Here is a 27,676-nt window from a genome sequence, read left to right on the forward strand (position 1 = left end):
TCTTTGAAATGTTGATACATTTTATTACAAATAGTATCAAATGACCATAATAATATCACCACTGGTCTCATCAGAAAAGCTTTAATAAGTATTGGGAAGCAGAATCAGGTTTTTGCCAAAATTCAAATTTTTACTTGAAAGCTCCTTTTATCATTGGGCAAGAAATATAGTCGCTTGTTTTCCTGGAAATGACAGCTCACTTCATTCATTTTTGAGAAAATGTCTGCCAAACACCCAGCCTTTGTTTGACTGTCAGCCATTCAAGTAAAAATGTTTCATGAGAAAAGCAGCTAGTTCAGCTCACGACTCAACCGCACAAGTGGTTTTCCTGGAGACAACGTCTTGCTTCTGTGTGTGCAGCAGAAGTACTTTGTATGTACTTCCCGTTTCATCAGACAGAATATTAAAAAGACATGCGCTCAAAGGTTGAGACAATACAATTAATCGTTTTTACTGCTCCATTAAGGTCATTCTTAAGTGAAACTGGCACTTCTTTCCTGCAATTGCGTGAGAGCGCAGAAAGCAGTGACTGCCAGGGAATTCCCTGATGGTCCAGTGGTTAGCACTCCATGCTTCCACTGCAGGGGGACATGGGTTCCATCCCTGGTTGGGGAGCTAAGATCTTGCAGGCCGCAGCGCTGCCAAAAGAAAAAAAATAGGTAGTGACTTCCAGTGCCGCTTGGTGCCACTGTCTGGAATCCTGCTGTGGCACCAGCAAGCTCCCCCACCAACTGCTTTTGCACCGTCAGTGCAAATGTCAACTCAACGAAATAGGAAAATAATGCCGAAGTGTTGTTATTAAAAGAGCCTTGACCTCCTGGATCCCATGCAAGGGTCTTGGAGACCCCAGGGGCCTGTGGATCACACTGTAAAGCACAGTCACTGTGCGCCATTATCACACCTAAAATATTTTAGAAGTTTCCTTAATAGTATTCAAATGTCCAGTTGTTGTTCATATTTCCAAATTGTTTCCATGAACATTTCTTCAAATTTTAAAAACTCAAGATCCAAATGAATCCACATCCCACGATTAATGTCTTTTAATACATAGGTCCCCCCCTCCATATCTTTTTTTGTTTTTTCTTTGCCATTTATAGGCTGAAAACACTGGATTGTCTATTCTGAAGAACTTCCACACAGTCTGGATTCTCCTGATCACCTTAAATTTTAATTATCAATTTTCTGTTACTTCATCTAGACTCAGAACCTGAGAAGGTCAAGGTTTAAGAAGAATTTTTGGCCAAATTCTAACAGCAATTCCTTACTCCTTGCCAGGTTTTAGAACAATTCTTTTTCTGAGTGAGAGGTTCAGGTTTTTTCCCCAAGCATCATTATTTTCTACTCCTTTATTCAGCATTCCTGCCATCAACATTTGTCAAGCACCTGCTGGTGGCAGGCACTGTGCTTGGGCACAGCTGTGAGCGACCCATAGCTCTCTCCCCTTATGAGCTTACATTCTACTTAGGGAGACAGGCAATAAACAATAAGTAAAACATAGAGCATGTCAGATGGAGTTCACTGCTAAGAGGGTCGTATCAGGAGTGTCGGGGTGTGTGTGCATTTTTGAGTAGAATGGCTAGAGAAGACTTTACTCAGCAGGTGAGGTTTGAGCCAAGACTCCATAATCACGTATTAGGCTCCATAATCCCTATAATCATGATTCCAAGACTCCACAATCAGACACCTACCAGTGGATGTTCCTTTCCTTGTATTATTTCCAGTGTCTGACAATACCACTCCATCTGGTCACCAATTTCTCCCAGCCAGTCGACCTGCCTCCCTCTTTTATATACCTGAGATGATGGAAAGGAATGATATCTAATCACAGCCTTTCCCTCCTCATTTGGGGCTCTGAGAAGTGGCCTCTATTTTTTTTTTCATGGCAAAATTACACAGACTTCCCTGGTGGCCTAGTGGTTAAGACTCTGTGCTCCCAACACAGGGGGCCCGGGTTCGATCCCTGGTCAGGGAACTAGATCCCACATGACGCAACTAAGAGCCCGCATGCTACAACTAAAGGGCCCACATGCTGCAACTAAAAAAAAAAAAAAAAAAGACCCCATGTGCCACAACAAAGATCCCATGTGCTGCAACTAAAACCTGGCGTGAAATAAAAAATAAATATTTAAAAAACAAAACAAAATTACAAAGTAGGGAGCCTGCAAAAATTCTCCTTATTTGGAGCAAAGTGAATATCTCATGCTATCTTTCCTTTGTTTTTAACATAAATTAACTCTGGAGAACGGAACCAACCTGAACCTTGAAAAATTTAGTTATCTTAACTGAGTGTTTGACAAGGCCATCTTTCACCTCAGTGAATGAAGCGATCTTACATGGTTAATGGCGTAGAAGTCTTCATCAAGGATCCTCCGGGCATATAAGGACTGTCTGTCTCATTTACTGAGGCCTTTCCAGCACTGTGCTTGGTATAGATGAGGAATGAATGAATGACTGAGGCAAGTAGTAACGACGCTTGAAACCCAGCTACTATCAGTATCATGCAGTTCTGTAGTCCTGTCCACCTGAGCGTACCAAGTGCTTGCCTACGCATCCTGCATCCTGCTGGAGTGGGTAGCTTCCAGCATCGTCCAACTTTTCAGGGCTGCCCACCTCAGGGGAACGGTGGTGGCCCCGCATAACACCAAGGTAGGTAGCTGCTCCTTCAGTTCTTCTTTCCTGCTAGTCGGGTCTTGGGACTGCAAAGAACTCCAGCTAGTTCCTTGCTATATCTCCTCCTTGTGGAGAGACACCTAAAGAATATCCTGTTTATCCCACCTTGGGGAAAAAAAAATCATAGTCATTTGGAATCAGGTTTATTACTGGGTGCATTGTTTTTTATAGAGAATTTAGAGATAATTTCATACAAGTCAGAAAGATGTGGGTTTGAGTATTATTGGACAAAGTATTATTACAAAATAAAGCAACTGCATCAAAGCTTCCCCTATTTTATGAGTAGATCCATACATAGAATAGATCAGGAGGCTATTGGTCCAAATACCTGTTTACAAACGGAAAAACAAAAGCCTGGAGAAGCCAACAAGTTTTAATTCTGAAAAAGATAACCTGTCTATGGCTTCAAAATGATAATATGACTGTTTTAGGGGGTCCCACAGACCATGCTCAGGTTCAGTTTTTCCTTAGAAGGACTCAGAACTCAGCAAGCTGCTTCACTCATGGTTACAGTTTGCTGCAGTGAAAGGACACAGATTAAAATCAGCAATGGAAAAATGCACAAAGGCCAAGGTCCTCGAGATACCAGGCACAAGATTCCATCTGTCCTCCCTCAGTGGTGTCATGCATACATCGCTTGATTCTCCCAGCAATGGTATGTGACATCACACATGGAGTATTGCTCACCAGAAGCTCAGGCAAGCCTTGGTGTCCAGGGTCTTTATTGCAGATTGGTGCTATGGGCATGTCTGACTGCCCACACGGCTGACCTTAGTCTCCAGCCCCTCCCCAGGTCGAGCTGATACCATGTGGACCGAGGGCCCCAGCGTAAAGCATCTGGCTGGTTCAAGGTCTCCAGGTAAAGAAAAACACTCTTATCAGACAGGATATTCTACCAGCTTAGAGGTTAGAAGTTACCTCACAAGGGCTGGGCAACAGTCAAGCCTTCCTTTGGAAGGTACAAGGTTTAGACAACCCACACTTGCTAAGTTAACCCTTTACTGCATAAGGCTCTACACTGCTTTTTTTATGCCATGGGAAATTGGTTTTGTATTTTGTTTTTCCAGGAAAGCAATCCTGAAGAACACTGAGGTGTTCTTCATACACAAGCTATCATTTCTTTGTGTCCAGCCATGGGTCACATTTTGCTAAATAGCTTGAAGGAAGTTTATTTCTGTATCAGAAGTAGTTGATATCTCAGTGGGATTTAGAGGTCATTATGGAAAAGGAGTGGCCTCAATTACCACTTGACTTTGCAGGTCTTCTTATCAGGAGGTGCAGTCTATTTCCCTGCCTCTTGAATTGAGGCTGGCTTTGTGACTTGCTTGGCTACAAAGCTATGAAAATCATGATATATTGGCCCTCACAGATTCCTGCTTTCTCTTAGAATGCTGTTGGAACACGAGAAACCACGTGGAAGAGAGCAAGTTGTCCTTCTGAGTCCCTTCTAGACCAGCCTACAGCCAGCTGACGCCCAGATATATGAGAAATTCCAGTTGAGATCAGCAGAGCTGCCTACCCAACCCCCCAAATTAACCAAAAATGCACAAGTGAGACCAGCCACGACCAGAAGAATCACCCAGCTGACCTATAGACTCATGAACAAGAATAAATGTTTACTGGACTTCGCTGGTTTTCCGGGGGTTAAGACTCCATGCTTCCAGGTTTGATCCCTGGTTGGGGGAATTCCGCATGCGGCCAAAGAAAAAAACAAAACAAGACAAACAAAAAAAAGAATAAATGACATGAATAATATCAATGTTTTCTTAGGTCAGTCTCCCAAGGCAATAGAAATAAAAACAAAAATAAACAAATGGGACCTAATCAAACTTACAAGCTTTTGCAAAACAAAGGAAACCTTAAACAAAACAAAAAGACAACCTACAGAATGGGAGAAAATATTTGCAAAGGAAAAGACAGACATGACAAGGGACTACTTTCTTTTTTTCTTTTTTTAAATTATTATAATTCTTTTTAATTTTTTTTTATACAGCAGGTTCTTATTAGTTATCTATTTTATACATATTAGTGTATATATGTCAATCCCAGTCTCCCAGTTCATCCCACCACCACCACCCCGCCCCTTCTTTCCCCCCTTGGTGTCCATATGTTTGTTCGCTACATCTGTGTCTCTATTTCTGCCTTGGAAACTGGTTCATCTATACCATTTTTCTAGATTCCACATATATGCGTTAATATACGATATCTGTTTTTCTCTTTCTGACTTACTTCACTCTGTATGACAGTCTCTAGGCCCATCCACATCTCTACAAATGACCCAATTTCGTTCCTTTTTACGGCTGAGTAATATTCCATTGTATACATGTACCACATCTTCTTTATCCGTGGGATTACTTTCCAAAATATACAAACAGCTCATGCAGCTCTATATCAAAAAAACAAACAACCCAATCAGAGAATGGGCAGATCTAAATAGACATTTCTCCAAAGAAGACATACAGATGGCCAAAAAGCACATGAAAAGATGCTCAACATCACTAATTATCAGGGAAATGCAAATTAAAACTACAATGAGGTATCACCTCACACCAGTCAGCATGGCCATCATTAAAAAATCTACAAACAATAAATGCTGGAGAGGATGTAGAGAAAAGGGAACCCTCCTACACTGTTGGTGGGAATGTAAATTGGTGCAGCCACTGTGGAAAACAGTATGGACATTCCTCAGAAAACTAAAAATAGAGTTGCCATATGATCCAGCAATCCCACTCCTGGGCATATATCCAGACAAAACTATAATTCAAAAAGATGCACACACCACTATGTTCATAGCAGCGCTATTCACAATAGCCAAGACATGGAAACAACCTAAATGTCCATTGACAGATGGATGGATAAAGAAGATGTGGGGGACTCTCCCTGGTGGCTCAGTGGTGAAGAATCCGCCTGCCATTGCAGGGGACACGGGTTCGAGCCCTGGTCCGGGAAGATCCCACACACCGTAGAGCAACTAAGCCCGTGCACCACAACTACTGAGCCTGTGCTCTAGAGCTCGCTTGCCACAACTAGTGAAGCCCACACACCTAGAGCCCGTGCTCCATAACAAGAGAAGCCACTGCAGTGAGAAGCCTGTGCACCTCAACAAAGAGTAGCCCCGCTCGCCGCAACTAGAGAAGGCCACACACGGCAACGAAGACCCAACACAGCCAAAAATAAAAATAAAAATAAAAAAATCTAAAGAAAAAAAAGATGTGGTACATATTTAGAATGGAATACTACTCAGCCATAAAAAAGAATGAAATAATTCTATTTGCAGTAACATGGATGGACCCACCTAGAGACTATTATACTAACTGAAGTAAGTCAGAAAGAGAAAGACAAATACCATATGATGTCACTTATATGTGGAATCTAAAATATGACACAAATGAACCTATCTATGAAACAGAATCACAAACATAGAGAACAGACTGGTGGTTGCCAAGGGAAAAGGGGGTTGGGGGAAGGATGGAGTGGGAGGTTGGGGTTAGCAGATGTGAACTTTTATATATAGAATGGATAAATAACAAGGTCCTACTGCATAGCACAGAGAACTATATTCAATATCCTGTGATAAACCATAATGGAAATGAATGTTTTAAAAATGGAGGGCTTCCCTGGTGGTACAGTGGTTAAGAATCCACCTGCCAATGCAGGGGACACAGGTTCGAGCCCTGGTTCGGGAAGATCCCACATGCCATGGAGCAACTAAGCCCGTGTGCCACAACTACTGAGCCCGTGAGCCACAACTACTGAGCCCACGTGCCTAGAGCCCATGCTCCGCAACAAGACAAGCCACCGACCGCAATGAGAAGCCTGCGCACCACAACAAAGAGTAGCCCCCGCTCACCGCAACTAGAGAAAGCCCACACCCAGCAACGAAGACCCAATGCAGCCAAAAGAGTTTAAAAATAGAATGTATATATATGTATAACTGAATCACTTTGCTGTATAGCAGTAATTAATGCAACATTGTAAATCAACTATACTTCAATTTTTAAAAAAAGAGATCAAATAAAAGAATAAATGTTTATTGTTTTATGCCATGGAGTTTTAGGTGCTTGTTAAACTACAGCAATAGCTAACTGATACAGTGGGGTAGTAAATGGAGGAACAAAAGTACTTTTTGAAATAAAAGTGTATTAACACAAATCAGAGAACTGTCAACCAAACATTTCTGGTTCTAAGGAACGTGGCAATGAAGCCTCAGCAATACTTGTTGTTTAGTTAAAAAAAAAAACAAACACATATATATGGAATTTAAGAAAAAAAAAATGTCGTGAAAAACCTAGGGGTGAAACAGGAATAAAGACACAGACTTACTAGAGAATGGACTTGAGGATTTGGGGAGGGGGAAGGGTAAACGCTGACAAAGCGAGAGAGAGGCATGGACATATATACACTACCAAACGTAAGGTAGATAGCTAGTGGGAAGCAGCCGCATAGCACAGGGAGATCAGCTCGGTGCTTTGTGACAGCCTGGAGGGGTGGGATAGGGAGGGTGGGAGGGAGGGAGACGCAAGTGGGAAGAGATATGGGAACATATGTATATATATAACTGATTCATTTTGTTGTGAAGCTGAAACTAACATACCATTGTAAAGCAATTATACTCCAATAAAGATGTTAAAATGAAAAAAAAAAAAGGGGGTCTTTCATCATTTTACTTGTCTACTAGATCTTTAAAAATTTTTTATTAAAAAAATTGTTTTAAGTGTAAGAACACTTAAAATGAGATCTACCCACGTAACAGATTTTTAAGTGCACTGTGTACTTATATACAAGCACAGTGCTGTACAGTAGAGTTCTAGAATTTATTCATTTCACATAACAGAAATTTTATACCTGTGATTAGCAATCTACTGGATCAACACATTAATTCCAAAAATGCCGTTTTCTTCTAATACTTTTATGATTTCATTTATTTACATTTAAATATTTTATCTCTTTGGTATTTACCTTGGATACGGATCCAATTTTATTTTTCTCCCTGATAACATGTGTTAATAAGTCCATTTTTACTACACAGACTTAAGGTGCCACTTTCATCATACATAAAATATTTGTGTGTATTTGGTTATATTTCTGAACTTTCTATTCTGTTCCATTAGTCTTTCTGTCTATTCATGCAACAATACCACACTTTTCATTATTGTGTCTTTTGGTATGTTTAGTTATCTACTAAGATCCAATCCCCCCTCATTAATCCCCTTTTTTATTTATATTTTTATTAATAGACCTAATTTTTTCAGAAAAGTTTTATATTTACCAAATACTGAGCAGATAGCAGAGTTCCAAATATGCCCCCACAAGAGTGCACAGTTTCCATCTACTTTTTTTTTTTTTGGCTGCATTGGGTCTTCATTGCTGCACGGGCTTTCTCTAGTTGTGGCAAGCAGGAGCTACTCCTTGTTGCGTTGTGTGGGCTTCTCATTGCGGTGGCTTCTCTTGTTGTGGAGCATTGGCTCTAGGTGCATGGGCTCAGTAGTTGTGGCTCACAGGCTCAGCAGTTGTGGCGCACGGGCTTAGCTGCTCCACAGCATGTGGGATCTTCCTGGACCAGGGATTGAATCCGTGTCCCCCAAATTGGCAGGCAGATTCTTAACCACTTCACCACCAGGGAAGTCCCTATTTTTTTAAAGATTTTTTTGATATGGACCATTTTTAAAGTCTTTATTGAATTTGTTACAATATTGCTTCTGTTATGTTGTGGTTTTTTGGCCGTGAGGCATGAGGGATCTTAGCTCCCTGACCAGGGATTAAACCCACACCCCCTGCACTGGAAGGCAAAGTCTTAACCACTGCACCTCCAGGGAAGTCCCTCCATCTATTATTAATTAACATCTTATATTAATTAGTATGGTTCATTTGTTATAATTAATGAGCCAACATTAGTATATTACTAACTAAGGTCTGTAGTTTTCTTAGATTTCCTTAATTTTACTGAATGTCCTTTTCTGTTCCCGGATTCCATCCAGGATGCTACATTACATTTAATCTTCATGTCCCCTTAGGCTCTGCTACAGACTGAATGTTTGTGTCCCCATAAAATTCATATGTTGAAACCTAATCCCCAATGTGATGGTATTTGGAGGTAGGGCCTTTGGGAGGTGATCAGGTCAGGAGGCCAGATCCCTCATGAATGTGATTAGTGTTATAAAACGGACCCCAGAAATCTCTCTTGCCCCTTCCACCATGTGAGGACTTAGCAAGAAGACAGCTGTCTAGGAACCAGGAAGCAGTTCTTATCAGACACCAGATCTGCCGAAGCCTTGATCTTGGACGTCCTGGCTTCCAGAACTGTGAGAAATAAATATTATTTAAGCCAATAAATATTGTTCATGGGTTGCTGAAGTCCATTCAGCAGCCTGAATGGACTAAGGTGGGCTCTCCTTGGCTGTGGTTTTTTCAGACTTCCCTTGTTTTCGATGACTTTGACAGTTTTGAGGAGTACAAGTCAGGCATTTTGTAGGATGCTCCTCTATTGGTACATGTCTGGTGTTTCTGTCATGGTTAGACTGAGGTTATGGGCTTTGGGGAGGAAGACATCAGAGGTAAAAAGGACCATTTTTATCATACCATATCAAGGCTATTATATTAGTTTCCTAGGGCTGTTGTAATGAAGCATAACAAACCAAGTGACTTAAAACAACATAAATTTGTTTTTTCACAGTTCTGGAGGCTAGAAGTCTGAAATCAAGGCGTTGGCAAGGACATGCAGCATCTGAAACCCATAGTGGGGAATCCTTCCTTGCTTCTTCCCAGCTTCCTTGACTCACTTGAGCTGCAGCACCTCAACTGCTGCCTGCATGGTCACGTGACATTTCTCTCCTCACGTGTCTGTGTCTCTTCGCCTCTTCTTATACGGACACCAGTCACATTGGACTAATGGCCAGCCCTACTCTAGCAGGACCCTGTCTTAACTAATTACATCTGCAAAGACCCAATTTTCAAATAAAGTCCATTCTGAGGTCCTGAGAAGGACATGAATTTTGGGAGGATGCTATTCAACTCGGTATAGGTACATACCATCAATGTGGTTTTTGACTGTTGATGTTGACTTTGATCATCTGGCTGAAGTAGCATTTGCCAGGTCTCTCCACTATAATGTGACCCTTTTTCTTTCCCCCTTTCCGTACTGTACTTTGGAAGGAAGTCACCTGGAAAAGCCCACATTTAGGGAGTGGGAAGTTATGCTTCCTCCCTTGAGGGTGGTGTAGCTGCATAATTTATTTGGAATTCTTCTGAATGGGAGACTTGTCTCTTTTCCCCATTTACTACTTTATTCAATCAATCCAGTTACACGTAAAGCTGTATCAGAAGTGTTAACTCGTACCCCTGTGGGAAACAACTTAACTGATTAGAGTACAGTGCTTATGAGCCATTCCTTTTGCCTTTAGTCTAATAAACTCCATTCATTTAGGTCAGCACCTGTTTCCCCCACCCTCTTCAGTGAGGTCATTTCATACATTTAGAAAGATAGAGTTAGACTGTCTTGTCACAGTCTGCATTCTTTCCTGGGATCCGCCAATCTCCTAAATGATTTTTTTAGAAATTTGCCTGGGGACTTCCCTGGTGGTCCAGTGGGTAAGACTCTGTGTTCCCAATGCAGGGGGCCCAGGTTTGATCCCTGGTGGGGGAACTAGATCCCACATGCATGCCACAACTAAGAGTTCGCATGCCGCAACTAACAAGCCTGCATGCCGCAACTAAAGATCCCGCATGCCACAACGAAGATCCTGCCTGCTGCAACTAAGACCTGGCACAGCCAAAATAAATAAATATTTAAAGAAAGAAAGAAAGAAATTTGCCTGCACTAAGGTTCACTTTTGGTGTTGTAAAGTTCTATAGGTTGTGAAAAATGCATAATGTCGTGTATCCACCACTACAGTATCATACAGAATAGCTTTACCACCCTAAAAATCCCTTGTACTTCATTTATTCATCACCAGCCCCCTGGTCTCAAATCCCTGGCAACCACTGGTCTTTTTACTGCCTCCCTAGTTTTGTCTTTTCAGAATGTGACATGGTTGGAATCAGGGTGTAGTTTTTTCAGAATGACTTCTTTCACTTAGCAATGTATATTTAAGGTTCCTCCATGTCTTTTTGTGACTTGACAGCTTATTTCTACTTTTAGCTGACAAATATTCCATTGTATGAATGGACTGCCGTTGCTTTACCCATTCACCTTTGGATGGACATTTTGGTTGTTTGGTTGTTGACATTTTAGTTTTTGGAGATTATGAAAGCTGCTATAAATATTTGTACGCAGGCTTTTGTATGGACAGAAGCTTTCCACTCAATTGGGTAAGTACCTAGAAAGACGATTGCTGGATCACATGGTAGGATTATGTTTAGCTTTGTAAGAAACTGCCAAACTGTCTTCCAACGTGACTGTACCATTTTGTATTCTCACCAGCAATGAATGAGAATTCCTGTTGCTCTGTGCCTTCATCAGTACTCGATGTCAGTTTTTAAAATTTTAGTCATCCTAATAGATGTGTAGTGTCATCTTGTTTTGTTTTAATTTGCAATTCTGTGATGACATATGATATTGAGCACCTTTTCATATGCTTATTTGCTATCAGTATATCTTCTTTGGAGAAATGCCTGTTCAGACATTTTGCCCGTTTTTATTTTTATTTATTTATTTATTTATTTTGTGGTATGTGGGCCTCTCACTGTTGTGGCCTCTCCCGTTGTGGAGCACAGGCTCCGGACCCGCAGGCTCAGCGGCCATGGCTCATGGGCCTAGCCGCTCTGTGGCATGTGGGATCTTCCCAGACCTGGGCACGAACCCGTGTCCCCTGCATCGGCAGGCGGATTCTCAACCACTGCGCCACCAGGGAAGCCCAGACCTTTTGCCCGTTTTTAAATCAGGTTGTTTGTTTTCTTACTGTTGAGTTATTTTTTAATAGATCTTTATTGGAGTATAATTGCTTCACAAAACCGTGTTAGTTTCTGTTGCACAACAAAGCGAATCAGTCATATGCATATACATGTCCTCATATCCCCTCTCTCTTGAGCCTCCCTCCTATCCTCCCTATCCCACCCCTCTTGGTCACCGCAAAGCACTGAGCCGATCTCCCTGTGCTATGCTGCTGCTTCTCACCAGCCAACTATTTTACATTCGGTAGTGTATATGTGTCGATGCTACTCTCACTTCGCCCCAGCTTCGCCCTCCCACCCCATGTCATCAAGTCCATTCTCTATGTCTACCTCTTTATTCCTGCCCTGCAACTAGGTTCATCAGTACGATTTTTTTTTCTTTGTTTTTAGATTCCATATATATGCGTTAGCATACGGTATTTGTTTTTCTCTTTCTGACTTACTTCATTCGGTATGACAGACTCTAGGTCCATTCACCTTACTACAAATAACTCAGTTTCATTTCTTTTTATGGCTGAGTAATATTCCATTGCATATATGTGCCACATCTTATTTATCCATTCATCTGTCGATGGACATTTAGGTTGGTTCCATGTCCTGGCTAATGTAAATAGTGCGGCAATGAACATTGTGGTGCATGTCTCTTTTTAAATTATGGTTTTCTCAGGGTATATGCCCAGTAGTGGGATTGCTGGGTCATATTGTAGTTCTAGTTTTAGTTTTTTAAGGAACCTCCATACTGTTTTCCATAGTGGTTGTATCAATTTACATTCCTACCAACAGTGTAGGAGGGTTCCCTTTTCACCACACCCTTTCCAGCATTTATTGTTTCTAGCTTTTTTGATAATGGCCATTATGACCAGTGTGAGGTTATACCTCATTGTAGTTCTGATTTGTATTTCTCTAATAATTAGTGACGTTGAGCATCTTTTCATGTGCCTCTTGGCCAACTGTATGTCTTCTTTGGTGAAATGTCTATTTAGGTCTTCTGCCCATTTTTTAACTGGTTTGTTTGTTTTTATGATATTGAGCTCCATGAGCTGTTTGTATACTTTGGAGATTAATCCTTTGTTGTTTCGTTTGCAAATATTTTCTCCCATTCTGAGGGTTGTCTTTTTGTCTTGTTTATAGTTACCTTTGCTGTGCAAAAGCTTAATTAAGTCCCATTTCTTTATTTTTGTTTTTATTTCTGTTACTCTAGGAGGTGGGTCAAAAAAGATCTTGCTGTGGTTTATGTCAAAGAGTGTTTTTCCCTAAAAGTTTTATAGTGTCTGGTCATACATTTAGGTCTTTAATCCACTTGGAGTTTATTTTTGTGTATGGTGTTAGGGAGTATTCTAGTTTCATTCTTTTACATGTAGCTGTCCAGTTTTCCCAGCACCACTTATTGAAGAGGCTGTCTTTTCTCCATTGTATGTTCTTGCCTCCTTTGTCATAAATTAGGTGCCCATATGTGCATGGGTTTATCTCTGGGCATTTTATCCTGTTCCATTGTTCTATATTTCTGTTTTTGTGCCAGTACCATACTGTCTTGATTACTATAGCTTTGTGGTATAGTTTGAAGTCAGGGAGCCTGATTCCTCCAACTCCATTTTTCGTTCTCAAGATTGCTTTGGCTATTCGGGTCTTTGTGTTTCCATATGAATTGTAAGTTTTTTGTTCTAATTCTGTGAAGAATGCCATCGGTAGTTTGACAGGGATTGCACTGAATCTGTAGATTGCTTTGGGCAGTATAGTCATTTTCACAATATTGATTCTTCCAGTCCAAGAACATGGTATATTTCTCCATCTGTTTATGTCATCTTTGATTTCTTTCCTCAGTGTTTTATAGTTTTCTGAATACAAGTCTTTCACCTCCTTAGGCAGGTTTACTCCTAGGTATTTTATTCTTTTTGTTGCAATGGTAAATGGGAGTGTTTCCTTAATTTCTCTGTATGATTTTCGTTGTTGGTGTATAGGAATGCCAGAGATTTCTGTGCATTAATTTTGTATACTGCAACCTTACCAAATTCATTGATTAATTCTAGTTTTCTGGTTGCAACTTTAGGATTTTCTATGTATAGTATCATGTCATCGGCAAAGAGTGACAGTTTTACTTCTTCTTTTCCAATTTGTATTCCTTTTATTTCTTTTTCTCTGACTGCTGTGGCTAGGACTTCCAAAACTATGTTGAATAAGAGTGGCAAGAGTGGACATCCTTGCCTTGTTCCTGATCCTAGTGGAAATGCTTTCCGTTTTTCACCATTGAGTATGATGCTTGCTGTGGGTTTGTCATATATGGCTTTTATTATGTTGAGGTAGGTTCCCACTATGCCCATTTTCTGGAGAGGTTTTATCATAAATGGGTGTTGAATTTTGTCCAAAGCTTTTTCTGCATCTATTGAGATGATCATATGGTTTTTATCCTTAATTTGTTAATGTGGTGTACCACATTGATTGATTTGCATATACTGAAGAATTCTTGCATCCCTGGGATAAATACCACTTGATCACGGTGTATGATCCTTTTAATGTGCTGTTGGATTCTGTTGCTAGTATTTCGTTCAGGATTTTGCATCTCTGTTCATCAGTGATATTGGTCTATAATTTTCTTTTTTTGTGATATCTTTTTCTGGTTTAGGTGTCAGGGTGATGGTGGCTTTGTAGACTGAGTATGGGAGTATTTCTCCCTCAGCAATATTTTGGAAGAGTTTGAGAAGGATTGGTGTTAGCACTTGTCTAAATGTTTGATAGAATTCGCCTGTGAAGCCATCTGGTCCTGGACTTTTGTTTGTTGGAAAATGTTTAATTATGGTTTCAATTTCATTACTTGTGATAGGTCTGTTTATATTTTCTAATTCTTCCTGGTTCAGTCCTGGAAAATTGTACCTTTACAAGAATTTGTCCATTTCTTTGTGGTTGTCCATTTTATTGGCATATAGTTGTTCGTAGTAGTCTCTTATAATCCTTTGTATTTCTGCAGTGTTGGTTGTGATTTCTACTTTTTCATTTCTAATTTTATTGATTTGCGTCCTCTCCCTTTTTTTCTTGATGAGTCTGGCTAAGGGTTTATCAATTTTGCTTATCTTCTCAAAGAACCAGCTTTTAGTTTATTGATCTTTGCTATTGATTTCTTTGTTTCTATTTCATTTATTTCTGCTCTGATCTTTATGATTTCTTTCCTTTTACTGACTTCGGGTTTTCTTTGTTCTTCTTTCTCTAGTTGTTTTAAGTGTAGGGTTAGATTGTTTATTTGAGGTTTTTTTTTGTTTCTTGAGGTGAGATTGAATTGCTATAAACTTCCCTCTTAGAACTGCTTTTGCTGCGTCCCAAAGGTTTTGGGTCATTGTGTTTTCATTGTCATTTGTTTCTATGTATTTTTTTTCTTCTTTGATTTCCTCAGTGATTTCTTGGTTATTTAGTAGTGCACTGTTTAGCCTCCACGTATGTGTGTTTTTTACAGGTTTTTTTCCTGTAACTGATTTCCAATTTCATAGTGTAGTGGTCAGAAAAGATGCTTGATACAATTTCAATTTTCTTAAATTTTCCGAGGCTTGATTTGTGACCCAAGATGTGATCTATCCTGGAGAATGTTCCATGTGCACTTGAGAAGAAAGTGTATTCTGCCACTTTTGGGTGGAATGTTCCATAAATATCAATTAGATCTATTTGGTCTATCGTGTCATTTAAAGCTTGTGTTTCCTTATTTATTTTCTGTTTGGATGATCTGTCTATTGGTGTAAGTGGGGTGTTAAAGTCCCCTACTATTATTGTGTTGCTGTCGACTTCTCCTTTCATGGTTGTTAGCATTTATGTATTGAGGTGCTCCTCTGTTGGGTGCATAAACATTCATAATTGTTACCTCTTCTTCTTGGATTGATCCTTTGATCATTATGTAGTGTCCTTCCTTATCTCTTGCAACAGTCTTTATTTTAACGTCTCTTTTATCTGAGACGAGTATTGCTACTCCAGCTTTCTTTTGATTTCCATTTGCATGCATTATCTTTTTCCATCCCTTCACTTTCAGTCTGTATGTGTCCCTAGGTCTGAAGTGGGTCTCTTGTAGACAGCATATATATGAGTCTTGTTTTTGTATGTATTCAGCCAGTCTGTGTGTTTTGGTTGGGGCATTTAATCCATTTACATTCAAGGTTATTATCGATATGTATGTTCCTATTACCATTTTCTTAATTGTTTTGGGTTTGTTTTTGTGCGTCTTTTTCTTCTCTTGTGTTTCCCGCCTAGAGAAGTTTCTTTAGCATTTGCTGTAAAGCTGGTTTGGTGGTGCTGAATTCCCTTAGCTTTTGTTTGTCTGAAAAGCTTTTGACTTCTCTATTGAATCTGAATGAGATCCTTGCTGGGTAGAGCAATCTTGGTAGTAGGTTTTTCTCTTTCAGCACTTTAAGTATATCCTGCCACTCCCTTCTGGCCTGCAGGGCTTCCACTGAAACATCAGCTGATAACCTTATGGGGATTCCTTTGTATGTTATTTTTTGTTTTTCCCTTGCTGCTTTTAATATTTTTTCTTTGTATTTAATTTTTGTTAGTTTGATATATATATGTCTTGGTGTGTTTTTCCTAGGGTTTATCCTGTGTGGGACTCTCTGTGCTTCCTGTACTTGGGTGACTATTTCCTTTCCCATGTTAGGGAAGTTTTCCACTATAATCTCTTCAAATATTTTCTCAGACCCTTTCTTTTTCTCTTCTTCTTCTGGGACCCCTATAATTCGAATGTTGGTGCGTTTAGTGTTGTCCCAGAGGCCTCTGAGATTGTCTTCCATTCTTTTTTCTTTATTCTGCTCCTCGGCAGTTATTTCCACCATTTCGTCTTCCATCTCACTTATTCATTCTTCTGCCTTCATTATTCTGTTATTGATTCCTCCCAGTGTAGTTTTCATTTCAGTTATTGTGTTGTTCATCTCTGTTTGTCTGTTCTTTAGTTCTTCTAGAACTTTGTTAAACATTTCTTATATTTTCTCAATTCGTGCTTCCATTCTATTTCCGAGATTCTGGATCATCTTTACTATCATTACTCTGAATTCTTTTTCAGGTAGATTGCCTATTTCCTCTTCATTTATTTGGCCTTCTAGGTTTTTACCTTGCTCCTTCATCTATGACATATTTTTTTGCAGTCTCATTTTTTTTTTTTTTTTTATGAGGGGGATTGTGTTTCTGTTTTATGGGTTGTTTGGCCTGTGGCTTCCAACACTGGAGTTTGTAGGCTATTGGGTAGAGCTGGGTCTTGGTGCTGAGATGAGGAACTCTGTGAGACCTCACTCCAATGAATATTCACAGGAGTCTGAGGTTCTCTGTTTTGCAATGGTTTGGACTCGGAGCTCCCACCACAGGAGCTTCCCCCCCGACTCCGTGTTGGCAAATCAAGATCCCACAAGCCACGTGGGGTGCCCCCCCAAGAAAAAAAGAGAGAAGAATAACAAAGTAAAAAATAAAATTAGACTAGGAAACTAACAGATATGTTAGAAAGAATGTAAAAGTAAAAATACAGATGAATCAACAACCACAAGGTATGTCAGTATCATAATAGTAAAAAAGAGGAGGAGGGAAAAGAAAAAAAAAAAAAAAGGAGGGGGGAAAGGCCTTGGCTGTGGAGAGTGGGGCCTAAGAAAGGGCGAGGTTTGGGTGGTGGGCGGGGCCAATGCTCAGGACCTACAGGGCTGGAAAACCCTGGGGGCTGTGGGCGGTGGGGCTTAGGCTCCAGGAACAGAAGGGGCCCAGGCGTGCCCCCCACCCCTGGTCTCAGAGGGCAGGGCACCTCACCAGGGAGCCCAGCAGGCTTCCTGGGCTCGAGTGGGCAGGGCAATCATCCTCCACTCCTCTCCTGCTCCTCCCAGAGGGCCCCTCCTGTCTGCCTCTCCTGATCCCCCCGGCCTCCCTCCTATGCTCCCAAGGACCCACGCAGCCTGGATGGGCCTTGGAGGGCAGGGGATCGGCCTGGGAGCTCAGCAGGCTCCCCATGCCCCAGTGGGCGGGGCAATTGCCCTCCACTCCTCTCCCGCCTGTCTTTCCTGATCTCCCTGGCCTCCCTTCTAAGCCCCCAGGACCCACATGGCCTGGAGGGGGCTTTGGATTGCAGGGGACCGGCTTGGGAGCTCAGCAGGCTCCCCGGGCCCCAGTGAGCAGGGCAATCGCCCTCCACTCCTCTCCCGTGTCTCCCGGAGAGTCCCTACCACCTGCCTCTCCTGATCTCCCTGGCCTCAGGGGTGCCGATCTGGTCTGACTTCCAGTTCTCCTCCCCCCTCGGTCCCCCTACGTCCTACAGGTTCACTCTGGGGTTCCTCCTGTCTCCTTGGGGGTTAGAGTCCCCACCAGCAGCTGGCAGGTGCCCTAGTTGTGGGGAGACGCTAACTCCACGTCTTCCCACACCACCGTCTTGACTCCTCCTTTTGGGTTTTAAGAGCACATCTAGCATCCAAATCTTGGTTTCTAAAAACTATTCCTGACTAAAAGGAACAGAGCTCCTTGGAAAAGCAGTTGATTACTGATCTGGGGAGGGAAAAGACAAGATGAGCCTGGAGCATCTTATGGTACTACAATGTAAGACAGTGCTCATAAAAAGGTAAGGGCCAGTCTAAAGGGCAGACAAGTCTATATGACAGAGGCCCCCAGTGACCAAAGCTGGGATAATCTGAACAACAAAATAAATAATGATTGTATTAGATTATAACCTATGGAATAAAAAAAAAATCCATGAGTCTATATCGGTAATGTACAAATGATTCAGTAAATAAATAAATGAAGCAGAAGGGATGGCTCTTCCTTAGAGAATAATTCTAACTAAATAATATCGAAGAAATAAGAGACATAGAAAATCGCTGTTAGAACGCCATGACAACAATGAAGGCAGGCAAGGTCCACCAATGGATGCTACAAATCATGAGTGAAAGTGAGGTGAAACAGGATATTTGCAGCCTTAAACTTTCTACCCTGGTATATTCATTAACTACAAAGAGAAAAAGAGTAACTTCACAGCGCAGAAACACCACAGACATGAACTAAACTAAATGATCCAGGCTATTGCCATCAGTAATAAGACATACTGACTCCTTACACTGCTGATATGATATATTGAGAAGGGAACAACACTTCTGTAGTATTCTTGCCAAAAATGCATGGCCTCCATCTACTCGTGAGAAAACATCAGACAACCCACACTGAGGAACGTTCAACACGGTAACTGATCCATACTCCTCAAAACGTCAAGGTCAGAAAGACAAGGAGAGACTGAGGAACTGTCACAGATTGTAGGAGATGAAGGAGACAAGACAACTAACACCCCAGAAAACCAGAGGACATTAGTGGAAGAACGGGTGAAATCAAATTTGCAGTTTAGTAATGTACCAATTCTCTAATTGTATCAATTAGTATTTTACTAATTAGTTTTGATAATTGTACTGTGGTTATGTATAATGTAAACATTAGTGAAAACTAAGTGAAGGGTATACAGAAACTTTCTGTACTATTTTTGCAGCTTTTCTGTAAGTCTAAAATTATTTCGAGGGACTTCCCTGGTGGTCCAGTGACTAAAACTTCACGCTCCCAATGCAGGGGACCTGGGTTCGATCCCTGGTCAGGGAACTAGATCTCATACACCGCAACTATGAGTTTGCCTCAACTACAGATCCCACATGCCACAACTAAGACCTGGTGCAGTCAAATAAATAAAATAAAATAAATAAATATTTTTAACAAAAAAATAAATAAATGAAATTATTTTGAAATAAAAAGGTAAAAATAATTTGGATACTCACCCTTTATCCATTAATCATATGAAAATATCTTCCTCTTTGGGCACTCTGGTTGAGTTGATGCGTCTCCGAGCTGGAATGTTAGCTGTTCCTTCCAAAGGCCGTTCCTTCTATTGCTCTGTCAGGTCGGCGGCCTCAGGATGGGGAGGTAGACATTAGGATTAGTGGATCCCACGGTCATCTGCCCATTACTGCGCCCGCCTTTGCTAAAAAGTGGATCACTTGGCCTGAGGGGATGGTATGTGATATACCATGTCGGTGGGTCAAACACTGTGTGAGCCTTCAGATGCTGGTGCTGGCTGAGGCCATGCAGGCAGGAGAGGCTAACGATACGCATAATATGTACTGCATTGATTTCAGTCAAGATAAATTGCTCCCTTTCCAGAGTGGAAAGGGTCTGACGTGGTCAACTTGTTACCAAGTGGCTGGCTGGTCTCCCTGAGGAATGGTGCCATGTGGCAGATTCAGTGTCGCTGTAGGGTGAACACTCAGCAGTGGCAGTAGCTAGGTCAGCCTTAGTGAGTGGGTGTCCATGCCGGTGGACCTGTTACTAGCCTCTCGCCTACTGCCATTGTGCCAGCGCTGGGGGGGTCTTTCACAGTGGCTGGCCGATGACTGCTGGCTGAATCACGCTGTTTACTTGGTTTAGTCTCTTCCATGGCAGATGCTCTCTGGGGGGCGTTAACATATGATACGTGTGCTATAAAGACCTCACTTTGTGTCTGGTCCTCAAGATCCATCTATGTGCCTCTTCTCCAAACCTCCTTGACCCTGATGTTCCAATCTCCTCATAGGCCCCTGACCAACCAGCCAAGCCATTCACCATTGCCCATGGGCCCATATATATTCTTCTATTGGACCCCTTTTCTTTCTACAAAAGGGGATGACTAGGTGCATGACCTGGAGCTCTGCCAATCGGGAGGATCTCAGGGTTACTCCCAAGTGGGGCTGTAGTACAACAGTCCATGTTCAGCTCAAACCCTCATATTGAGCCAATCCATTCACGAATCAAGCTTGAACTTTTTCCTCCTCCATCAGCTGGTCATAAGAGTTCCCCCATACGGCTGTAGGTGTGAGCTGAGGGAAAGGTACTGGCCAAGCAATGGTGGGTGACATGGGGGTCTGGGCCACCTACTCATGCAGCTGACTTTGCCCTCTGGCCCTGCTTGTGCCCAATTTTCTTGCTCCCCTTTTTGTTTTGGACCTGCCTGACTTTATGACTTGGTGGGTCTGATAGAAGGCAGGTCATGACAGCCAACTCTGGCCACATGATCACTCAATGGTATCTTGTGGTCACACTCACCATCTTAACCAGGACCCAGTAGTAGGCCGGGGCAGTGTTTTTGTATAGTGTGTAGGTCTCTGTTGCAGATGTCATGACCCTGCTCCAGAACCTTAGGAATCTCTATCATGGCTCTTCTTTTTAGGGTTTGCCACAAAACTCTACCTGGCATCTCTCCTCCATCCATAGATACCTCTAGTACCAACAGCTACATGTGGCTAACGGTTACCATATTGGAAAGCACAGATACAGAACATTGCTATCAGTTCAGCAAGTGTATTAGACAGTACCACATCTAGATGTAACAGTTTACAAGAAGTACAGAATCTCACAAGGATACAATCATCCAAAAACAGAATGCGGAAAATTCTACAGAACAAGTGACCTAGTTTCTTTAACAAATAAATGTCATGGAAGAATGGGGGAGAGGGAAACTGTTCTAGATTAAGACGCTTATGAGACACATTAACCAAATACATTCTGTGGACTTTCCCTGGATCTTGATTTGAACTAACCAACTGTAAAAGAGATGATTTTTGAGATAAGCCAGTTAAGCAACACACTGAGAATGGAAATGTGGGCTCATTCAAATGTGCTTGGGGAGAAGGACCCAAGTAGGAGTTTGTATTCCTGGTTTGACTGGGAAGAAAAACAAAGCCAGAAATAGCTTTATCTCAGTAATGTTAGCAACACACCTCTTCAAATTTGCTGTGGGAGGAAAACAGAGCTTGGAATACTTTCAAGAGCAGCAGCCACATCACTCCCCTCGATCCTGGGATATGCCCAGTGGGAGAGTGGAGACAAAGGGATGCGACAGTCTTTTCCTTGGCTGATCTGGCAAACTGCTGCTCATCCTTAGCACTCCTCTTCCAGGAAGTCTTCCTGGCTTGCCTTACTGCCCTACCCCCATCCTAACCCCCAAGAGCCTCCCTGTGCTTTCCTCCTCATAGCCCCGATCAAGGCCTACTCTAACTGTGACACTGGAGCTGGGACTTGCAGGGTGAGAAAAATCAAGGGTGTGTCCCAAGCCCCTGAGCCTTGCTGGAGCTCTGGGTATTCGGACCACAAGAAGCCACTGCATAGTCTTAAGCCAGGAAGTGGCGGCTGTTCTGTTTCCCTTTGTGCTCAGTAAGCCTCACCTCTCCTTTAAGAAGTACTGACTCAGCAAGGGCTGGCAGGGCCACCTTAAGGCCGTGCCACCTTAAGCAGCCCTGCCCCCAGCACAACCAATAGGCTGGGGTGGTCACCGGCTGTTGCCCAGCTATGGCCAGCCTGCTCCGGGCTGCAACTTGGGGGATGTTCCCCTGGAGGGGCTACTGCTCCAGGGGGACTCAGGTAGGTGGGAGGAGAGGAGCCCCTTAGAGGGTGGGGGGCCCCTGATGCCGAGTTCCGGCCAGACTCTGTGCTGCCCCAGCACCAGGAGACCTTGAGCAGAGGCTCGCTGGGCTCACCCCAGGTCAAATGTGGGTGTTCAGTGCGCTGGGCCGAAGCCCTCACAGCTGCCATGAGTGGGGCTGGGGGGTGTCAACTGAAAGATTTGTGGACTCTAGGGCACCCCTTTGAGGGCCCGGAATACACACACATTTTGAAAGAATGCCTGGGAGGCAAGGAGCTGGGTTCTAGGCCAGGCCCTGTCCTGGACTTGCTGGCTTCTTTTCCTCATCTGTAAAATGGGAAGAAATCCCCAGAAGGGCTCCAAGAGCCCTACGAGCCCCCGGCCGAAGCGGGGTAGGGGTGTGGGTGCCTCTGTTCACAGGCAATGGAACCCCCACTCCCACCCCTCCCACTGGCCAGGTGGTCCCAGGTATCTTTGAGTGACCCTGCCAATGTGTTTCTCCCCTGCAGGGTGAACTCAGCGAGGGCTTTGTGGAGGCTTTGAAGGCAGTTGTGGGGAGCCCCCATGTGACTACTGCTGCTGTGGTCCGGGAGCAGCACGGGCACGATGAGTCAATGCACAGGTGGGCTCCGCCACTCCCCTGCATCAGAACCCCTGGCTGGGAGTGAGGGTCCTGGGTTATCTTCTGCCCCTCAACCCCCGCCATCTGTTTTTGGGTGATCTGGCATCCTCCACCTCTCCTCTATGCCCCCAGAAGGGTGTTCTCTGCCCCTCGCCCACTGTGCAGCCTCAGGCCCTGCCATATCTTCAAACTTGAGCAGGACCAGAGGGTACCACACACCCCTACATTGCTGAGGGTCTGGTTCCAGGTGCCAACCTCCGGACGCCGTGGTGTGGCCCCAGAATGTGGAGCAGGTCAGCCGGCTGGCAGCCCTGTGCTATGGCCAAGGCGTGCCCATCATCCCATTCGGCTCGGGCACCGGGCTTGAGGGTGGAGTCTGTGCCGTGCAGGTATGTATGGTGGGTGGACAACTCCCCTGGCCAGGCTCTAGTCCCACCACACTTGTCACACCGGCAGCTGCCTCCTCCACCACACCAGCCTGGCTGGCCAGGTCCAGCCCTCCTTACCTGCCATCCCGGGGCTCTGGTCTGGCTGCTGGGAGGTCGGCCTCGAGCTGGGGTCCTGGGGGCTGTGTCCTGGCGAAAGATCTAGGTCAGTAACCGCTTGAACGCCCTCTGTCAGGGCGGCGTCTGTGTCAACCTGACCCACATGGACCGAATCCTGGAGCTGAATCCGGAAGACTTCTCTGTGGTGGTGGAGCCCGGCGTCACCCGCAAAGCCCTCAACTCCCACCTGCGCGACAGCGGCCTCTGGTTCCCTGTGGGTAGGCTGGGGCTCCAGGACTTTCCTGGGCCTGGAGGGCTCCCTCGTGGCAGGGGTGTTTCCGGGGCTTGGCGGACCCCTCTGCCCACGGGCACCCGCCCCAGGCTTCCTTCTGCCTGCCCTCTGCCCTCCAGACCCAGGTGCAGACGCCTCTCTCTGCGGCATGGTGGCCACCGGCGCCTCGGGCACCAACGCTGTGCGCTACGGCACCATGCGCGACAACGTGCTGAACCTGGAGGTGGTGCTGCCGGGAGGGCGGCTGCTTCACACCGCAGGCCCGGGACGTCACTTCCGGTGAGCGCCCTCTACCGGCGGCGACGGGGGCCTCCTGGAGAGGCGGGTCGTGAAATTGCCCTGTGGGCCAAAGCTGGTGGTCCGGAGGCCTATTTGGGCTGTGCCAGGAAACGGCTGCCTGGGTGGCAGTCTGCACAGAGGCGGGTGAGCCCAGACCTCAGGCTCAGCTCCCCACCTGGCTTCTGGCCACAAATCCGTCGTCACGTGGCCTGGGCACTCACCTACCTCATGTCCCCGGGGAACCAGGAAGAGCGCAGCTGGCTACAACCTCACTGGGCTGTTTGTGGGCTCCGAGGGGACGCTGGGCCTCATCACGGCCGCTACACTGCGCCTGCACCCTGCCCCTGAGGCCACGGTGGCTGCCACCTGTGCCTTCCCCAGCGTCCAGGCGGCCGTGGACAGCACCGTACACATCCTCCAGGCTGCAGTGCCCGTGGCCCGCATTGGTGAGCCTGGGATTGGGCCGTCCAGGTGGGCTCCCCTTTGAAGGCCATGCGTCACCTCACGTGGCTTCTCCTTGGTCCCAGAGTTCCTGGATGACGTCATGATGGATGCCTGCAACAGGCATAGCAAGCTGAACTGCTGCGTGGCGCCCACGCTCTTCCTCGAGTTCCACGGCTCCGAGCAGGCGCTGGCAGAGCAGGTGCAGCGCACAGGTGTGCTGGGGTGCTGTGGGCGGGGCGGGGCCTGGGCTGCCCCAGAGTAGGGCCTGGTGTCAACCCCCCGCCCCCGACAGAGGAGATCATCCGGCACAACGGAGGCTCTCACTTCTCCTGGGCCAAGGAGGCGGAGGACCGCAGCCGGCTCTGGGCAGCGCGGCACAACGCCTGGTACGCTGCCCTGGCGCTGCGGCCGGGCTGCAAGGTGAGCGGGCTGGGGTGGACACGGGAGCCTTTCCTCAGCCTACTGCCCTATTGTCCAGGGCAGCAGGCAGAGGCTCCAGCAGGCAGGACTGCCAAATCCTCGGGAGGGAGCCCCTGCCCCGAGCCAGGCCCTGGGTGCAGGGACCAAGGAGGGGCAGTGTGGACACAGAAGGCAGGCTTCCTGGAGGAAGAGGTGGTGAAGCGGAAGGGGAGGCTGGGCTCCAGGTGCTGGGGGGCCTGCACGGTAGCGGGGGTGGGGAGCAGGATGAGAGCCCTGGGAGCCTAGCCGGGCCAGTCGCCTTGTTGCGCAGGGAAACTGAGGCTTAGAGACAGTAGGCACGTTCATGTGAGAGGCCGAGCACCCCGAGCCCATTCGTACCCTTGACCCCTTACCTCCTGGGCAGGCTGGGTGAGGGAGGGAAGCTCACCGGCCTGCCCCGACTCAGGGCTATTCTACCGACGTGTGTGTGCCCATCTCCCGGCTGCCGGAGATCCTGGTGCAGACCAAGGAGGACCTGCAGGCCTCGGGACTCACAGGTTCTGCCTGCCCCATGCGGGGCGCGGTGGGAGGGTGGGGGCGGGGCTGGGGCAGCAGCTGTGTCCTCTGGGCCCCCAGGAACCATCGTTGGGCACGTGGGTGACGGCAATTTCCACTGCATCCTGGTGGTAGACCCGGAGGACCACGAGGAGCTCCTCAGGGTCAAGGCCTTTGCAGAACAGCTGGTCAGGTAAGGGCAAAGCGGGAAGCAGGGTGGGAGAGAGCTGAGGGAACTGGGAGGGGCACCCGCTGAGGACCTCTTCCCGCTGCTTCCCAGGCGAGCACTGGCACTCCGTGGCACGTGCACAGGGGAACATGGCATCGGTCTGGGCAAGCGGCAGCTGCTGCAGGAGGAGGTGGGCACGGTGGGCATTGAGACCATGCGGCAGCTCAAGGCCACGCTAGACCCCCGAGGCCTCATGAACCCAGGCAAGGTGCTGTGAGGGGCTCGGAGCACCTGGCCCACAAGCCCCCAGAGAGTGGCACCTCCTGTTCCGGAACCTGTTTTCCTGCCATGGAACAGCTCTGCCTTTGCCTGGACCCTGCAGGGGTCTTCGCCAGCCCGCTAGCCCTTTCATCCCAGCCGAGGCCAGAGAGAGGAGGGAGAAGCCTGGTCGGCTGTCTTCTCCCTGGCCCTCTTGCTGGCCTCAGGAGCCTTTGGTCCAGTAAATGGCTCAGGGTCATTCCCGGTGAAGCTGCTTCCTCTCTGCTCGCTTACACATCCTGTAAGGTGGTGTGGGTCAGTCACCCCAAAGACTAGGACAACCCCCCTCCAGCTTAGCCTCCCCACTGCCAGGGCAGGAGAACAAAGGCTGGGGGCCCCAGCACCTATAGCCCAACTCCATCTGCCTGGTGACAGGAATGCTCCTTTGCTGGTGGGGGAAGGGACCTTCCGCTCCACACTCATGACCCCCAAAATAAACCTGAACCCCACGTGCAGTTGTCTGGAGATGAGCAGGCAGCACCTGTGAATGAACCCCTGTGCCTGCCCGCCCCACCTCCTCCAAGTTCTTTGTCCTTTGGCTGGTGACGTCCTCGTCCCTCATCCCGGGCCTGCCCTCTGACTTGCTGCAGCCTGAGGAGGGGCAGCTGCTCTGCCTCTCAGAGCCCCAGGGCCTAAGGACTTGCCCATGTCCATCATCACTTACCACAGACTCCCCCACTGAGCCCCAAGTGTACTCTAGAACATTCTGAACATGTCCTTCAGGTGGCTGCTACCAACCATTGCAAATGGAAGTGATTTTCCTGGTACCACACCTCTCCACAGTGTGATGTATTATACTACCAGCTTTTTTGCCTCAACCTCAGGCTCAGTCCACCCTGGGGCCTGCTCCTGCCTCGGTCAGGATTCCTGATCAGAGGACCTTGTCTGGGGTACCTGGCAGTTGTTCCCCCTAAGCCCACGAGAGGGCGCCCGACACCTCAGAGCTTAGACACCAGTATCTGCTTGGGGCAGTGGTGCCCAACACTCACCTCTGCAGGGACCTGCAGCTCTCAGCTCTGGGCCCCCCACTTCCCAGGGTCTAGCAGGTGTCTGGAGTCCTGGAAACCAGTCTCTAAGCTCTCCACGCCCCTGCAGGTCCCAGGAGCCTCTAGTGCAGGCCCATCTCCCTCACCCCAAGGCCTTGGCCCTTAGGAAAAGGGCTGGGCGAGGGGTGCAGGGGAGCCAGGGGCACACTCCATCTCGCCTCACTCCCATTCTCCCAAGCCACCTCTGAGCTCCTTCCCTGCCTCCACTCCCTCCGCCCCTCCCCACCTCTCCCCTCAGCTGTTCAGGCAGCCCCTCTGGCTCCTGAGACCAGCTCGGTTCTTGGAACCCCTCCTTTCTGCTAACTTGGGGCTGAGCCCTGAGTTCGCTCCTCTGTGACATTTCTGTCCCTTGGATGTGCCAGGGGGTGGTGTGGGGCAAGTCCCATGGGCCCTCCCCCACAAGCACCCAATAAAGCGGACTCGAACCATCTAACCATCAGCCACCAGTGCCCTCCCCTCCACGCAGGCAGCCCACCACCAGCAGCCCCCCGGGGCAGCATTCTGCAGGGGCAGGCTCCTCCCCTACAGGGCAGGGCTTGTCTCTGATGTGCCCCTCAGTGCCTGGCAACTAGTAGGTGTTCAGCAAATGGCCACTTCCCCACAATTCTTTACTAGGAAAAACTCCAAACACGCAGGACAGTTGGAAGAACAAGTACACTGTTCACTGAAATACTAGCCACTGAAGATTCAACAATGAATATTTTTGCCTTACTTGCTTCGTGCGTGTATTTTTTGGGGAACCATTTGGAATTGAGTTACAAATTTGTTGACATCATTCACCTATATAATCCAGCATCTATTCCCTAGGAATAAGGACCTAAAAACCTCGACACCATTAAATGGCTCCTAGATGACTGGTTTTAGTGAGGTGCCCCTTTCCAGGAAGCCCCCTCCCCTTCACGTGTGCTGGGCCCTTAGCAGAGGGAGTGGGTGGAACCCACCTCCCAGTGCCTGCCAATTCCCTCCCCTCCCGGAAAGGCAGAGTTGAGGAGAGCTGTTGGGATGGAGGATGACAGACACCAGTTCCATCTGGAAAGCCCGGACAACCCTGGTCCTACCCCCGCCCAGGAGCTGGCAGTCTGGGTCTGAATTTGGAGGAGACGGCAACCAGCAGAGGGCTGCAGTGTGCCAGGTGGGAGTGAAGT

General features: G+C 46.3%; 2 protein-coding genes across 2 annotated transcripts in view; one reads left to right on the forward strand and one right to left on the reverse strand.

Moving 5' to 3' along the window:
• Nucleotides 1–19,430, reverse strand: part of ZFP1 (ZFP1 zinc finger protein) — a 63,417-nt gene extending 43,987 nt beyond the window's left edge. Inside the window, exon 1 of the mRNA XM_027119254.1 lies at nt 19,308–19,430. The gene's annotated coding sequence lies outside the window, so the exon portion shown is untranslated. The remainder of the gene's footprint in view (nt 1–19,307) is intronic.
• Nucleotides 19,431–21,808: 2,378 nt separating this feature from the next.
• LDHD (lactate dehydrogenase D) lies at nt 21,809–25,941 on the forward strand. The gene is given in 12 exon segments (XM_027119275.1): nt 21,809–21,921; nt 22,432–22,544; nt 22,792–22,933; nt 23,166–23,307; nt 23,441–23,600; nt 23,762–23,813; nt 23,815–24,046; nt 24,128–24,256; nt 24,337–24,464; nt 24,910–25,000; nt 25,080–25,191; nt 25,279–25,941. Coding segments are annotated over 12 exon segments (1,539 nt in total). The 5' UTR covers nt 21,809–21,849; the 3' UTR covers nt 25,445–25,941.
• Nucleotides 25,942–27,676: the final 1,735 nt, after the last annotated feature.

The sequence above is a fragment of the Aethalodelphis obliquidens genome, unplaced genomic scaffold (genome assembly GCF_003676395.1).
Source record: "Aethalodelphis obliquidens isolate GAN/ISIS:26980383/991018 unplaced genomic scaffold, ASM367639v1 scaffold20, whole genome shotgun sequence".
NCBI lineage: Eukaryota > Metazoa > Chordata > Mammalia > Artiodactyla > Delphinidae > Aethalodelphis > Aethalodelphis obliquidens.